Raw genomic sequence first — 15,265 nt, forward strand, 5'->3', positions numbered from 1 at the left:
ACAGCCAAAATGGCGGACAGCGACGATGACAGCGGAGCGACCAGAACAATAACAGCCGCGGAGCCGCCGGTGGCCGCGGACCAGCCCCCCGCCGCCCTCAGCACCCAGCCCGGCGACAGTTTACCGCCACAGCCCGCCGTTCAGATCACCCAGCTCGCAGAGAAGGTACCGACAGCGGCCGCCGACCAGAGCAGTCAGCCCCGGGAGAATACACAGCGCGTGTCTGGTGCTGAGGGCGACCAGCCCGGCGAGGGTGCACCGGCGGGGTCCGGAGCTCAGCTGGCGGACCTGTTACAGAGCTGCCCCGAGGAGCAGAGCATCCTGGTGGGCACCGAGTTCACCGACCTGGCCAACACCACCATCATCTACGTGCAGTCGGACGGCACCCTAGAGGGCTCCGCGCTGACGGCTGAGGAGCAGCAGGCTCTGCTGGAGCAGCTCACACGGCAGCAGGTGGTCCAGGTGTCCGACACCGAGGCCGCCCAGCTGCTCCAGCAGAACCAGCTGCTCAGAACCATACCGGTCCACAACGCGGCTCTGGACCCGAACCAGCTGCAGCAGGTCATCAACCAGGTCACCAAGTCCCAGCAGCAGGTCCAAGTCCCGACCCAGCAGATCCCGAAGCAGCAGGTCCAGGTCCAGCAGGTCCAGCAGCAGCAGAACCTTAAGCCACAGAAGCAGGTCCAGGTTCCTGAGCAGAACCTGAAGAGCAGCACCCAGAACAACGCCTCCCAGCAGCTGAAGAGCGTAGCGCAGCAGGTGGCCATGCAGACCGGCAGCTCGGTGCAGGTGGTCCAGAAGAAGGTGGGTCCAACATGGAGGCTCTTTAAGCTGTAGTGTGGGTCACCTGGACTGTAACACACCCACCTGGTCCAGACTGACACCCCTCTCTGGTTCCGTTTGTGTTTCCTGCTCACTGCCTAACTTGTAATATTTTATATATATTGCCAGCCAGAGTCTGTATCTGTTAGACATGCTCGTCTTTCTTCTACTTATCGGCCTCATATAAGAGATGTTGGTTCTCTGGGCTTCACTCACCTGTCTGCTCACCTGCTGGTTCTTAAACTGAGGGTTGTGACCCCACTGAGGGTCGCAGGATACCTATGAGAGGTCAGAATTAGTGCCATCAGGACAACAGATTCAGTTTCAGTTCTAGCAGTTATTCAGAGCTCAGTAGTGAAAACTACTTTGCCGAATCCTCTCATGGTGCAGATGAAATCTTCAAAATATCCAGATGCCTCAAAACTTTTAATCTTTCTCTAGCTCACCGCTTTTCTGAAGTCACTGATAAATTATTGGAACGTGTCAGGAGTGTAACGGTCCATAGAAATCACAGTTGGGCTTTGAGGTCGCAGTTTGTTGCATTTACGGTACAGTGAAAACAGGAAGTACAGATCATTAAGCTGCTTTTTTCTATTTGTTTTGGTTACTAAATAGAATAACTAAAGTCCATTAACTTGCAGTATTTTGAGAACTAACTACTTGAACTATTACTATCAGCTCCCAGGAGTCTCTGATGTTCACAGATCTGTCAGAGATGATGTTGGATCCGTTGTGGGCATCTGCTATAAATCACCTCTGGAAGTTGTTGTCACTTTGACTTGAAGGTCTGAATTATTAGCTAGAGTTTGCCTGAATGCCACGAGGAGCTGGGTTTGTGCTGCACTCAGTTTATTTCTTGTACCGCTGATGTTCACATTTGGATGAAACTGTCTGAGTTCAACTTACAACCAGCTACAGACCTGATCACAGTAGAACAGTGGAACATTCAGCTATTGTTTGGTCCATCTTTATTGTAGTAAACTGAGAAACTCTAGTGTTCCTGAACAGCAGATTTAAATAACAGTAAAAAGTCTTCGAGCTCTGGTTGGTCTGTGCTCACCATAACTAGGAGGAGAAAACACAGCGTTTAAATTCGACTTCTTCAGATGGAAAAAGTTCCACGTGTAGCATTCGTTTTGTAAACATGCATGCTGGACTGGAAAGCCCTATCCTGAATATTTTCTACATGTACCTTTAAACCCCAAGAACGAATCTGTCTACTTTTCTGTTAACTTCCAAATGTTTACCTTTAACATTTACTGATGGTTGTTATTTATTTGAACAAAGCTGAAGTTTATTTCTGTGCTGTAAAGATCCACTTCTGACAGATCCGTCTCCTGTTGCTCAGCAGGTCCTGCTAACATGTAGCGTTAGCGCCATTTAGCTGCTGTTCTAGAGCTTTTACCATCTGCCATAGTCTTCATGAAGATGTCCTGATTCTGATTCTGGTTTCTGTCTTTCAGCCGGATCCCGTCAGGATCCAGATCCAGGTTCCTCCCAAACAGGAAATGAAGCCCGTCGCCCAGCAGAAAACTGTTGCTGTCAGTCATCCGCAGGTGAAGCTGCCAGCCAACGGCAGCGTAAGCAATGCTCAGATCATCCACCTCCAGCCTGTGGTTGGTCAGCAGGGTCAGCAGTTCTTCCTGCAGCAGAATCCAGGTGATCCGCCAATCCAGCTCCTACTGCAGAGCCCCGCCCCCGTTGTAGGTTCTCTGCTCCCACTGGTCCACAAGCTGACGGGTCAGACGACCACAGCGAGTGCTGCCTCCAGTCTGGGCCAGAAACCAGCATCGTCGCCCATCAGAGTCCCGATCACCTCCACCGTTAAGACGTCCCCAACTATAATTAAGACCCCGCCCACCATTGTTAAAACTGTTAGCATTCCATTAATTAAAACCCCTGCTAACAGCACGGCGACTGTTGCTGGTAAAAGTCCCATTAAACCACCTACAGTCATCACAACAGTCCCAGTTCAGACCACACCTGCTGCTCGACCCGTCACAGTGACCGCACGCCCTGTAGCCCCGCCCCCAGCAAGGGACCGAGAGCGAGAAAAAGAGAAGAAGTTGAAGAAGAGGGAGAAGAAGGCGGTGAAAGTCCAAACCCGATCCGGTCGGGTGTCCAGACCGCCCAAGTACAAAGCCAAAGACTACAAATTCATAAAGACGGAGGACCTCGCTGACAGCCACCAGTCCGACTCTGACGACTACTCCGACATGAGCGTGGAGGAGGAGGAGGACGGCGAGGGCGGGAAGAAGGATGGCCCTGCCCCCGGCAGCTCTGCCTCCCTCACCTACAGCCACAAATCTCGTTCCCACCGCTGCCAGACCTGCGACAAAGCTTACATCGGCCCCGGGGGCCTGAACCGGCACTACAAACTGAACCCGACCCATGGAGAACCTGAACCGCCTGACAGCACGCCGCCCCTCCCTGGCCAATCAGAGGAGACCACAGCAGGAGCTGCCAGAGACAAAGAGCAGAAGGAGGAGGAGAAGAAGAAGGAGGACAAACCTGCTGCCATGGCAACAAACAGAGTGAGGCAACCATCCAGCAATCATCCACTATTAATGGTTTGTCTCGGTTTTAAATTAACCAGTTCACATGGTGTCGGCTTGTCTTCAGGTGGAGGTTGGTCCAGCACCAGCAGCAGGACTCAGGGGCCTCCATCATCGGGGCCCCGGCCGTCCCAGAGGCCGAGGTAGAGGCCGGGGCCGCGGTCGAGGGCGGGGCCGATCACTGGGACCGCCTCCCAAGGTGAGTCAGCTCCACAGGCTGAAGTCAGAAAACATTACCTGGGACAGATCACACCTGTACAATGGATCAGGTTTATGTTTGCTGTGTTCTTCAAGACCAGTCGCTCAGGTGCCTAATCTGTGAATGTGATTGGTTGATTCTTTCAGGTGACGATGGGGATTGTGAGTAGGCGGGGTCGCCGCGGTCGACCACCAAAGCTCGGCATCACTACGGTAACTACAGAGCAGCAGGCGGAGCGGAGACGAGACCGACTGCAGGAGGTAAGATGGAGAAAGTGCCGACAGGACCGTCAAAATAAAAGATACACATTTCTAATTGGTGTTTCCATGGCGACAGCTGGTGGAGCAGTGTGAGGATGAGGAGCTGATGGACGTTGTTTTTCCTCGTTTGACCAAAGTGTTGAGTCTGTGGGAGATGCTGCAGGCGAAGGTACACACCTGAGTTTTACATTATAACACCCGAACAAATATAATGTCTTTATTATTTCCCCCGTGTATTAATGAAATAGTTAATCAGCAAATGTCTTTAGCAAACAGCAGTGACCAGGGAGGACATTTCATTCTTCAAAGTGTTATCATAAGAGAGGTCAAGTTTTTTTTTCCTCCAATCTGATACAAATAATTAATTTTTAGTATCTACCAATACCAAATCTCAGTTCCTGTTGGCAAGCAGAGTGCATTGTCGGAGTGTAGCTAGCAAGGGGCACCATGACAAACATTTCTGTTCTGCTTAATGACCTCCAACCAGAGGTTTTTTTGTATTAAAACAAACTGGGTTTAAAGGACAGTCTTTAAATACCCCAGTGGAATATGTAACAGGTAGATATTGGGGTTGATTGGCGGCGGTTAGCACCGTCGCCTCACAGCTCCCGATCTGGGAACATTCATTCTGTGTGGAGTTTGTTCCCCCTGTGTGGGTTCTCAACAGGTTCTCCAGGTTCCTCCCACAGTCCAAACACATGCTGAGGTTCATTCTAAATTGTCCGTAGAAGTCTCTGTGATGGACAGATTACCTGACCAAGTGAACCTGCCTTCACCCTCAGTCAGTCCTACAGAGGATATAGTGAGTGTATAGACAATAGATCGATGGATGATAATCCTGGTTAAAGCAACAGGTGTGGCCAGAGGGCATTAATCATCACAGAAGACTTTATCGTGGATGTAAACAAGGGTTTGGGCCGATACCAGTTAAGAAATGCCTTAATTAACCCTGATCCTGATGTTTGGGATTAGATCAGGACATCACTACTTATTATATTGATGCTGCTTCACTAAACACCTCCGGCTGATTCTCTTTTTACATAGAGTCTTAAAGTTCTGAAGAACTCGTCCTTTCTCAGGTGTTGTTCTCCTCAGACATGTTATTTCTCAGGTGTTTCTGAGAATTTGTTCTCTGTCCTCTTCCTGTTGTAGGTGGAGCGTGGTGGTCCGGTTCGGACTCGTTTTCCAGACATTTACCGTGAGTTTGAGTCCCTGCAGACTCAGGTGAGACAAGCTGCCCAGGAGTACATCAGCAGCCCGCTGGGCGGAGCCTCACCTCTGGAGGTCCGGAACATCGAGGTGAGTCAGAAGAGACAACAGAGGTGTAACTGAAAAATGTGTCATTTCAGTCCATAGTGGTAATTATTGACATCTTTTATTGTAATATTTTTATATATTACATATTTTTAGTATGTGAATTTGTGGCGGTTTGCATTTGATGCATTCAGGTAAAACTATCAAAACTTGGTTTTGTAGCCCAGGTTTTCTCAGAAACATTCTGCTGCAGGTCGTATACAGGTAGACACAAGTAAACACAGGTATCCAGGCCTTTATTCTGGACTGTGCTGTGTGTCTCAGGTTGCCAGGTGTCTGGGGATCCTGGACGAGGTCAACAGGATGAAGGTGCTTCCTGGAGCATCGCTCAGCTCCAGTCTGACCAATAAGAACGTCCGATACATGGAGGTAAACTCACTGTCAGCCGGGCTGGTTCTAGGTACATATCAGACCCTGATCTCAGAACCTGGATCTGGTGTCCTCTGATTTAACCGGGGCCGGTTCTGATCCAGGTTCAGTAAAATTTACTCTGAAACTTTTTCTCAGAACTCCAAGATGCTGCCGCCATCAAAGAGGTTCAAGATGGAGAACAGTATTCCAGTTCACCACAACGGCATCGAGACGCCCACAACAGGTACTGCAACTATACTACACTGTACTGCACTGTACTACACTGTGCTACACTGTACTGCAGTAGTATCAGTTCTCCACAGTAATGATTCATTATCGTTCCTGCATGTTGAACTGAAGTGGTTTCATATTTCTTCCTGTTTTCCGTCTTTTCCTTTTAAGGTGGTACAGTGAACGCTATTCCCTCTACTACCCCAGTGACCTCTGTGACCCCTGTTACCCCGGTGACCCCTGTGACCACTGTTACTCCGGCGAATTCCTCTCTGAACTCCTGCTCGGTCTCTGTATCTCCTCTGGTGGTTCCAGGTGAATCCAAGCTGCCGCCCACCTCTGCTGACTCCGCCTCCAGGTGAGCTGACCCCACCCCGCATCCTCTGAGCTCAGGTAGAACAGGTGACCACACAGGTGTGAAGCTGCTGTTCCTCTGTAGGGTCTGGAGCAGATGTTCAGAGCTGATCTGTTCTGTGTTTGTGATGTCCTCAGCTCCTCTGGCTCCACCCCTGTGACACTGAACTCCGCCCACGTTCCAGCTGCTGCCACGCTCATGGAGGATAGCCCAGGTGAGGAGGAGGGGCTTCTGCCACTGCAGCAGGACCAGGTGTTGAGCTCCAATGACATCGCAGCTCAGGTGTCTGAGCTGGAGAAAGCTCTGGGTTCCAGCCCTGAGAGAAGCGCCGACACTAAGACACTCGAGTCCGGACCCGTCCAAACATCCGGGTTCGGCTCGGTCCAAACCTTGCCCCCCTCTCAGCCCCGGCAGCAGGACTCCTCCCAGCCCGAGTTTGGCAGCACGGATCCCTGCGAGTCCAAAGAGCTGCAGGAGGGTCAGGAGATCTACATCCAGACCGAAGGGCTGACGGTGCAGTTGGCAGAACCCGGGTCGGACGGGATCGTCATCGTGAACGGACCGGACGGCACCACCATGCACATCCAGACCCCGGAGGGCGTCCCCCTGGAGGCGGTCCAGGCCCTGCTGGGCATCGAGGCTTCAGACGGGGCCAAGGCTCCTCAGTAAACCTTCAGCACCATCCAGACACATCTGGACTAAGCAGAACCAGAACCTGATGTGGACCACATCACAGAGACAGGCACTTTTAAGGTGGTATTTTTAAGGTGTCACCAGACCACCAACACCTGAACCAATCTTAGAGACACCTGGAGGAAGCACCTGCCAGGCTGTCCAATCAGAGTCAGGAGGTTGTGTTCGGTGCTGTTTGCTGCAGTGCCCCCCCTCAGGTCAGCGCCTGTATTACACCCCTGGCTGTAGTTAGCCCAGCAGCCTGCAGGGGGCGCTGATGTGTGGTTAAAGATGTTCAGGGCAGATTGTTCTTCTAAATCTGAACCAGAAGCGAGTCGCTGTTTGTTCAGACTGAAGTTGTTGTTTGAAGCTAGTTTTTTTCATCAGAGCTGCATTCAGAAACCAGAGAGGCCGTTCATCTCTTCACGCCTCAGTTCTCAGTTCCTTTGATTTCTGCTGCTCATATTTAACAGACTGTTACCTGAGACGAGCTCCCGATCAGCAGCGACACCATCAATAACCTGATCAATACGTGGAGGTGGAATCTGATTTGTTCTTGAGACAAGATGACAATCAACTGTAACTTGTCCTCTCTGGGCTGGACAGCCTCAGCCTTGTCGGTCCTTGTCGACTCGTCTGATTGGTCCGTTCGGCTTTCACCTGTGATGACGTCACTGGCGGCCGATCTTCCTGCTGGTTTTAAGGAATCTGGTTGTAAATGTGTAAACTTGTTTTTTTTTTCCAGTGTTTGTTCATTCAAAATCTAGAAACTGATTAGTTGAATGTTTATATGTAGATAAATCTGAAAAACAAAGTTTAAAAAAGTTGCACTATTTTATTACTTTTTATAAAACTCGACACGTTTTCCAGACGTGGACGGAACGTTTGGAGAAGCCACGTGAGGACGGACAGAGGACAGTTTGGAGGGAACCAGACTCATTGATTTGTCATGTTGATGTTTAGTGCAGAATGAATTAAACACGTTTCATTGTTCCTCCAATAAACTGATGTGACAAACTGAGTCCATCTGCTCTTTCTGTCCTCAGACATACTTCTGTCCAAACTAAAACTGTCTTCTGATGTCTACTTGTCCACATTCATTCTGTCTTTTGGTTTTTCAACTTGCTTTGTCCACACCAAACCTGTCTTCAGATGTCTTTCTGTCTTCTAACTCAGTCTGTCTAAACTTAAACTGTCCTTTGACGTCTCTGTCAGAACTGAAACTGTCTTATGTCTTTTCGTCCACATTTGTTCTGTCCTTAAATGTCTTCCTGTCTTCCAACACGGTCTGTCCAAACTGAAATTAACGTTTTCTGTCCTCCAGCTCACTTTTTCAACCCAAACTGTCCTCTGATGTCTTTCTGTCAACACTAAGACAGAATTCTCCAAGGTCGTTCTGTCCTCCAGCTCCCTGCATCCACACAAACTGTCCTGTAACAACTTTTTGTCCTCATTCATTCTGTCCTCAGACCTCATGTCTTCTACCTCAGTCTGTCCAAACTCTTACCTGTTCTTTAAAATTTCTGTCCAAACTAAGGCTGTTCTTTAACATCTTTATGTCTTCCAGCTCAGTCTGTCTAAATTTAAACTGTCTTCTGATGTCTTTCTGTCCACACCAAGATTGTCCTCTGACATGCTTTCTAGCTCAACCAAGTTATTTTCTCACATCTCTGTCCACACTAAGGCTGTCCTTTAATGTCTTTCTGTCCACATTTATTCTGTCCTCTGAGGTCTTTTTGTCTTCCAGCTCAGTCCATCCACACTGAAACTGTCCTTTAAGGTCTTTTTGTCCACATTAAGCCTGTCTACTGATGTCTTTCTGTCCTCTAGCTCATGTTTTCCATATGAAGACTGTCCTTTAACCCTCGTGTCGTCCTGCAGGTCAAAATTGACCCGTTTTAAAGCTTGAAAATGGAAAAAAAAAATAATTTCGCAGTGAAACTTCTGATGTTCACATTTTCAACATTTTTGGGAAATCTTTGAACATTTTTTGGTGGAAAAAAATGTTAAAAATGTTTCTTAAGAACATTCACATAAAAATCAACCAAAATCCAGCAAATATAAGAAGTTTTACTGATATATACACTATATTGCCAAAAGTATTCGCTCACCTGCCTTGACTCGCATATGAACATAAGTAACATCCCATTCCTAATCCATAGGGTTCAATATGACGTCAGTCCACCCTTTGCAGCTATAACAGCTTCAACTCTTCTGGGAAGGCTGTCCACAAGGTTTAGGAGTGTGTTTATGGGAATTTTTGACCATTCTTCCAGAAGCACATTTGTGAGGTCACACACTGATGTTGGACCAGAAGGTCTGGCTCTCAGTCTCTGCTCTAATTCATCCCAAAGGTGTTTTATGGGGTTGAGGTCAGGACTCTGTGCAGGCCAGTCAAGTTCATCCACACCAGACTCTGTCATCAATGTCTTTATGGACCTTGCTTTGTGCACTGGTGCACAGTCATGTTGGAAGAGGAAGGGACCAGCTCCAAACTGTTCCCACAAAGTTGGGAGCATGGAATTGTCCAAAATGTCTTGGTCTGCTGAAGCATTCAGAGTTCCTTTCACTGGAACTAAGGGGCCAAGCCCAGCTCCTGAAAAACAAGCCCACACCATAATCCCCCCTCCACCAAACTTTACACTTGGCACAATGCAGTCCCACAAGTATGGTTCTCCTGGCAACCGCCAAACCCAGACTGGTCCATCAGATTGCCAGATGGAGAAGCGTGATTGGTCACTCCAGAGAAGGCGTCTCCACTGCTCTAGAGTCCAGTGGTGGCTGCTTTACACCACTGCATCCCACGCTTTGCATTGCACTTGGTGATGTATGGCTTGGATGCAGCTGCTGGGCCATGGAAACCCATTCCATGAAGCTCTCTGCTGAAGCACTGTTCTGGAGCTAATCTGAAGGCCACATGAAGTTTGAAGGTCTGTAGGGATTGACTCTGCAGAAAGTTGGCCACCTCTTGGCACTATGCTCCTCAGCATCCATCAGTTTACGTGTCCTACCACTTGGTGGCAGAGTTGCTGTCGTTCCCACACACTTCCACTTTCTTATAATACAGCTGACAGTTGACTGTGGAATATTTAGGAGCCAGGAAATGTCACGACTGGATTTGTTGCACAGGTGACATCCTATCACAGTTCCACGCTGGAATTCACTGAGCTCCTGAGAGCGACCCATTCTTTCACAAATGTTTGTAAAAGCAGTCTGCATGCCTAGGTGCTTGATTTTATACACCTGTGGTCATGGAAGTGATTGGAACACCTGATTCTGATTATTTGGATGGGTGAGCCAATACTTTTGGCAATATAGTGTATGGAATCGCTTTAGATATTTTTAGGATTTTTAAAAAAATATTTTTTCTCATTTTAAAAAAATATTTACAAGAATTTTCTTGCCAAATTTGGGGGATTTTTTAAAAATAAAACTTTTAAGGGAAAGTTTTAAGGAATTTTGGGAATTTTCTTCCTGAAGGTTTTGCAATTTTTCAGAAATTTGGGGAATTTTTTTCAGACAAAGAAACAATATTTTTTTGGGTGCCCATAAGTGAAGACAACAGGAGGGTTAATGTCTCCAGGTTCACATTAAAACTGTCCTCTGATGCATCTGTCCACAACAACATGTCTTTCTATCTTTCACCACAGTCTGTCCACATTCCAACTGTCCTCTGACGTCTTTTGGTTTTCCGGCTCTGATCTCAAACTCAGCTGGTTTCGTTTTAACCTGCAGCTTCTTCAGTAAACGTTTTTTATTAAATGAATTAATTCTCTTTTGATAAACTTTGGTTAAAACCTCAGTCTGATGATCTGATGTAGCTTCTGATGGACGTAGAAACACATATTTATACTGCAGTATTTGTATTTTCAGTGAGTATTACAACAATTGCAACAACAAAGTCCAGAACACACAATGAAAGAGTCGTCTGTAAACACACCGTGAGTTCTGGTGACTGAAGCTTCCTGCAGCCAATCAGTGAACCAGGTGAGCTGATGTCACACAGGTGAGCAGGTGTCATAGCGGCCGGTGTCCAGTCTCCAGCAGCAGAGCCTCCAGCGTCAGCCGGCTGTGGGGGGGGATGAAGGGCTGGTGGAGCCAGCAGGACAGGTAGACGAGGCAGAGGTCAGGGGTCACGGTGTGGGCCACTTCCTGTAGGATGGTCCGTTTGAGCTGCAGCTCCTGGCTGTAGGCAGCCAACAGGAAGTGACACGACTCCTCTGAAAGGGCACGGAGAAGCAAAGTTTTACCCTCATACTGTGAATATTTCCAGGTCCTTTAAGTCCATAGCGGTGGGTCCAGCTTCATCACTTTTTAATGGACATTTCCCATCATTTCTGCAATCATTCTGGACCAGTTTATAATATTTTAGACATTTTTTCATAATTGTGTACAAATTCTGAACATTTTTATGCCATTTTAGACTAATTTTAAGTCCTTTCTGAGTTTCTGATTGTCATTTTAGACATTTTGGACATTTTTTTTATCTTCCTGGGCAAATTTCGAGTAATTCTGGACAAGCTTCATATCACTTTGGACATATTTTGAGAAATGTGGACATATTTTTTCAGTTCTGTGGTTGTGTGACTCTTTGGTTGTGTTGTGTCTCTTTGTGGTCATTTTGTGTCTCTCTGTTGTTGTTTTGTGTCTTTTTGTGGTCATTTTCGTCTGCATTCATTGTAGCTCCATTGAATCCTGGTATCTGAGCTCCACTGATCAGGGCTTTGGGCTGCTGTGATCAGTTCGGATCAGATTCAGTGCTGCTGCAGTCACCAGGTGTGTGTTGACATCAGCCAGGTGTGTGCTGACATCAGCCAGGTGTGTGTTGGCATCAGCCAGGTGTGTGCTGGCATCAGCCAGGTGTGTGTTGGCATCAGCCAGGTGTGTGCTGGCATCAGCCAGGTGTGTGTTGACATCAGCCAGGTGTGTGTTGGCATCAGCCAGGTGTGTGTTGGCATCAGCCAGGTGTGTGCTGGCATCAGCCAGGTGTGTGTTGGCATCAGCCAGGTGTGTGTTGGCATCAGCCAGGTGTGTGCTGACATCAGCCAGGTGTGTGTTGACATCAGCCAGGTGTGTGTTGGCATCAGCCAGGTGTGTGTTGGCATCAGCCAGGTGTGTGCTGGCATCAGCCAGGTGTGTGCTGACATCAGCCAGGTGTGTGCTGACATCAGCCAGGTGTGTGTTGACATCAGCCAGGTGTGTGTTGACATCAGCCAGGTGTGTGTTGACATCAGCCAGGTGTGTGTTGGCATCAGCCAGGTGTGCTGCAGGTGGACTCACCCAGCTGTTTGGAGCTCCAGCTGTGGAACAGAGGAATCTTCCTGCCTTCGGGTCCAAACTGAAACTCCTCCAGGTCCTGAATGCCTTGCTGTGACGTCACCAGACGCTCCATCTTCATTACCACGGCGACCTGACAGGAAGAAGACGACATCGTGACCACCTGTCTCCTCACCTGTCTGCTCACCCGTCTCTTTGTCACATGAACGATGTCAAGCGAAGCGTCACCATTTTGTCGACGACCTCCTGCAGTTTGATGCATTTGTCCTGCAGCTCTGCAGCTGCAGCCGCCTGCTGCGACGCTGAGGATGATGAAGATGAAGAAGATGATGAAGATGAAGACTCGTCCACCAGCAGTCGATCACTCTGTGAGCTGAAGGAGAAAAAACACCTGTTTCAGTGCAAACATTTAATAGTTCTACATCAGACAGATACGCAGTACACAGCAGAGTACAGTACTGTAGTACTTCACAGTAATCAGATTACTTCTACGGTGAACAGTAAAGTACTTCCTCCGATAAACGATCAATAACAAACATTTTAGAAACATTATGTTGAAAATTCAGAAATCAAAACCACAAAATGAATCCAGTCTGCCTGCATAAACATGTGTACTAGTACTGCAGTACTATTACTTCAGCCACATGAAGATTCGTCTACTTATACTGCAGCAGCTGTAACAGGTGTAGTACTGTTATTTCAATCACTTATGATGTCTGCTTGTACTGCAGTGTCTGTAACAACTCTAGTAACTGTAGTATTTTTACTTCAGTCATATGCTCATGTGTGTACTTGTAAGCAGTAATTGTAGTGCTTTTACTTCAGTCACATGACAACTTGTGCACTTGTACTGCAGTAACTATAGAAAATGTAGTATTTTTATTTCAGTCCCATTATGTACTTGTACTGCAAAAACTATAGTAACTTTAGTACCTTTACTTCAGATAACTTTCGTACTTATACTTTAGTAAGTGTACCATTTTGATCTCACTAACATGAGGACTTGTGTACTTCAGTAACTAAAGTAACTATAGTCACTCTAGTACTTTTACCTCAGTCACAAAGCTCATGTGTTTCTACTGCAGTAACTGTAATAAATGTAATACTTTTACTTCAGTCACATTATGACTTGTCTACTGGTACTGCATCAGCTGCAGTAACTGTACTTTTACTGCAGTTTCTGTAATAACTCTAATAACTGTAGTACTTTTACCTCAGACACATGACAATTCATATACTTGTACTGCATTAACTATAGCAAATGCAGCACCATTACCTTAGTAACATGATGACTTGTGTATTTGTACTGCAGTACCTGTACTAACTATAGTACTTTTATCTCAGTCACGTCATGAATTGCGTGTGACTGTAGTACTATTGCCTTAGACACATATTGACATGTGTACTTGTACTACAGTAACTGTTGTAAATGTACTTTTACTGCAGTGTCTGCAATAACTTTAGTAACTGTAGTACTTGTACCTCAGTCACATGATAACTTATGTACTTGTACTGCATTGACTGTAGTGACTATAATACTTTTACCTCAGAAACATGATGACTTGTGTACTTGAACTGTAGTAACTACAGTAAATGTAGCACTTTTATTTCACTCACATGATGACTTGTGTACTTGTACTGCAGTACTAATAGTAACTGCAGTACTTTTACCTCAGGACAGGATAGTGGAAGGTACAGACGGTGCCTGAGGACCCTGAACTCACCGCCTCATGTTTACGATGTTGGTTGCGGCCTTGAATCCGTCGTCGTTCAGTCGTTCCCATCGCAGCATCAGGTTGTGCCAGTCGGCCGCGTTGTCTTTGGTCTTTCTGCCACTTCCTGTCACCGCAGAGCACTTCCTGTTTGATGTCACCGTGATGTCACCAGACTCACCTGAGAACAGAGTCACCTGATTTATGTTTACTGGAACAAACAACAACAACAAATGCAGCAGAACAAGAAGACAGACGCCTGCCTGACTACAGTTACTGTAGTTACCATAGTAACTGCAGGCACTACAGTTACCATAGTTACAAAGTCCTACAGGTCTTAATTAACACAGTTGTCATAGTTACCATGGTTACTAGTTAGTGCAGCTGTTCCACCTGTCTGTCTATCTGGTTGATCTTTTGATATTTGATCGATCAATAAAAGTGTGATTGATCGCTGATAGTGGATCAGAATCAATGCTGCTCTAATCAATAACGGACAGACCTCAGCCAATCAGAGCTCGGATTGATAACAGCTGATCAACTGTTTACCACGCGGAGCCTCGTGCATTTCTTTTTTATCTCCGTATCAATAAAGTCAGCTGATTGGTGACAGAAACAGTTATCGATCACTTGATCAGTGTTCACTCACCTTCCATCTGATCAATAATCACAGCTCACGCTGCAGATCAGCTTCACACTCCGTCTTGTTCTCCTTCTTCTTTCTCTTCCGGTTCTTCTTCTTCTTCGGTGGTGTCTTGCTGCTCGGCGGCGCCTCCTGCTGATCGATATCTGCCTCTGTTTACAGAAAACCTGCTTCACCTGTTGATTGACTATCAGTGATCGATATCTGCATCAGATCAAACTGAATCTTATCTATTTGTTTATTGATCCTGAAATGTAGACAGATTTTCAGATTCTCTCTGTTGTTTGTTTGTTTATTGTTTTTGCCGTTTGCTGTTGTTTACTTTGAGATTACACCACAAGTTTATTTACAGTTAGGAACAAACGCATGACAGGATACAACTGTAGTAACTATAGTAACTGTAACTAAGAAGTAACTGTAGTAAATAATAATATACTAAATATACTACTATAATACCTGTAGAACCTATAATAATACAGCAACTAGAGTAACTAACAGTAATAATATAGTAACTGTAGTACTATAATAACTGTAGTAGCTGTAATAATAAAGTAACTGTAATAACTATTGTAACCGTGGTAACTGTGGTAGCTACCATAGCTGCAATTATGACGCAACTGTAGTAACTAATAATAATATAGTAACCGTAGTAATATAATAACTGTAGTACCTGTAATAATATAGTAATTGTAATTACTGTAATGAGTAAGTGTAGTAACTATAGTAACTGAAGTAACTATGAGAACTATTGAAACTGTAACCATAATGATAAAGTAACTGTAGTAACTAATAATAATAATAACATAACTGCAGTACCTTTAGTAATACAATAACTATAGTAACTAAAGTAACTGTAGTATGTATTGTAACTGTG

At 46.2% G+C, this 15,265-nt stretch overlaps 2 protein-coding genes across 4 annotated transcripts; one reads left to right on the plus strand and one right to left on the minus strand.

Moving 5' to 3' along the window:
* The first annotated feature begins 7 nt into the window (after positions 1-7).
* Positions 8-7,780, plus strand: znf839 (zinc finger protein 839). Its single transcript, XM_023282108.3, has 10 exons — positions 8-804; positions 2,286-3,356; positions 3,445-3,576; positions 3,723-3,836; positions 3,913-4,005; positions 4,989-5,135; positions 5,415-5,519; positions 5,658-5,745; positions 5,904-6,090; positions 6,225-7,780. The coding sequence occupies exons 1-10, from the start codon at positions 10-12 to the stop codon at positions 6,754-6,756; spliced, it is 3,264 nt and encodes a 1,087-aa protein (XP_023137876.2). The 5' UTR covers positions 8-9; the 3' UTR covers positions 6,757-7,780.
* On the minus strand, positions 1,768-14,547 carry cinp (cyclin-dependent kinase 2 interacting protein). Of its 3 annotated transcripts, none has more exons than XR_004848356.2 (6): positions 14,398-14,547; positions 13,761-13,929; positions 12,265-12,409; positions 12,040-12,169; positions 10,700-10,979; positions 1,768-7,449 (listed from the first exon to the last, which is right to left on the minus strand). XR_004848356.2 is itself a non-coding variant. In XM_023282109.3 (5 exons), exons 1-5 carry the CDS (start codon positions 14,402-14,404, stop codon positions 10,777-10,779), a joined length of 654 nt encoding a protein of 217 aa, XP_023137877.2. In that variant the 5' UTR covers positions 14,405-14,547; the 3' UTR covers positions 7,575-10,776. The 3 variants fall into 3 exon arrangements, 1 of the variants encoding a protein (XP_023137877.2); XR_002746816.3 differs by having other exon boundaries at positions 1,768-7,452; XM_023282109.3 differs by lacking the exon at positions 1,768-7,449 and having other exon boundaries at positions 7,575-10,979.
* Between the last annotated feature and the right edge of the window lie 718 nt (positions 14,548-15,265).

The sequence above is a fragment of the Amphiprion ocellaris genome, chromosome 20, assembly GCF_022539595.1.
Source record: "Amphiprion ocellaris isolate individual 3 ecotype Okinawa chromosome 20, ASM2253959v1, whole genome shotgun sequence".
Taxonomy (NCBI): domain Eukaryota; kingdom Metazoa; phylum Chordata; class Actinopteri; family Pomacentridae; genus Amphiprion; species Amphiprion ocellaris.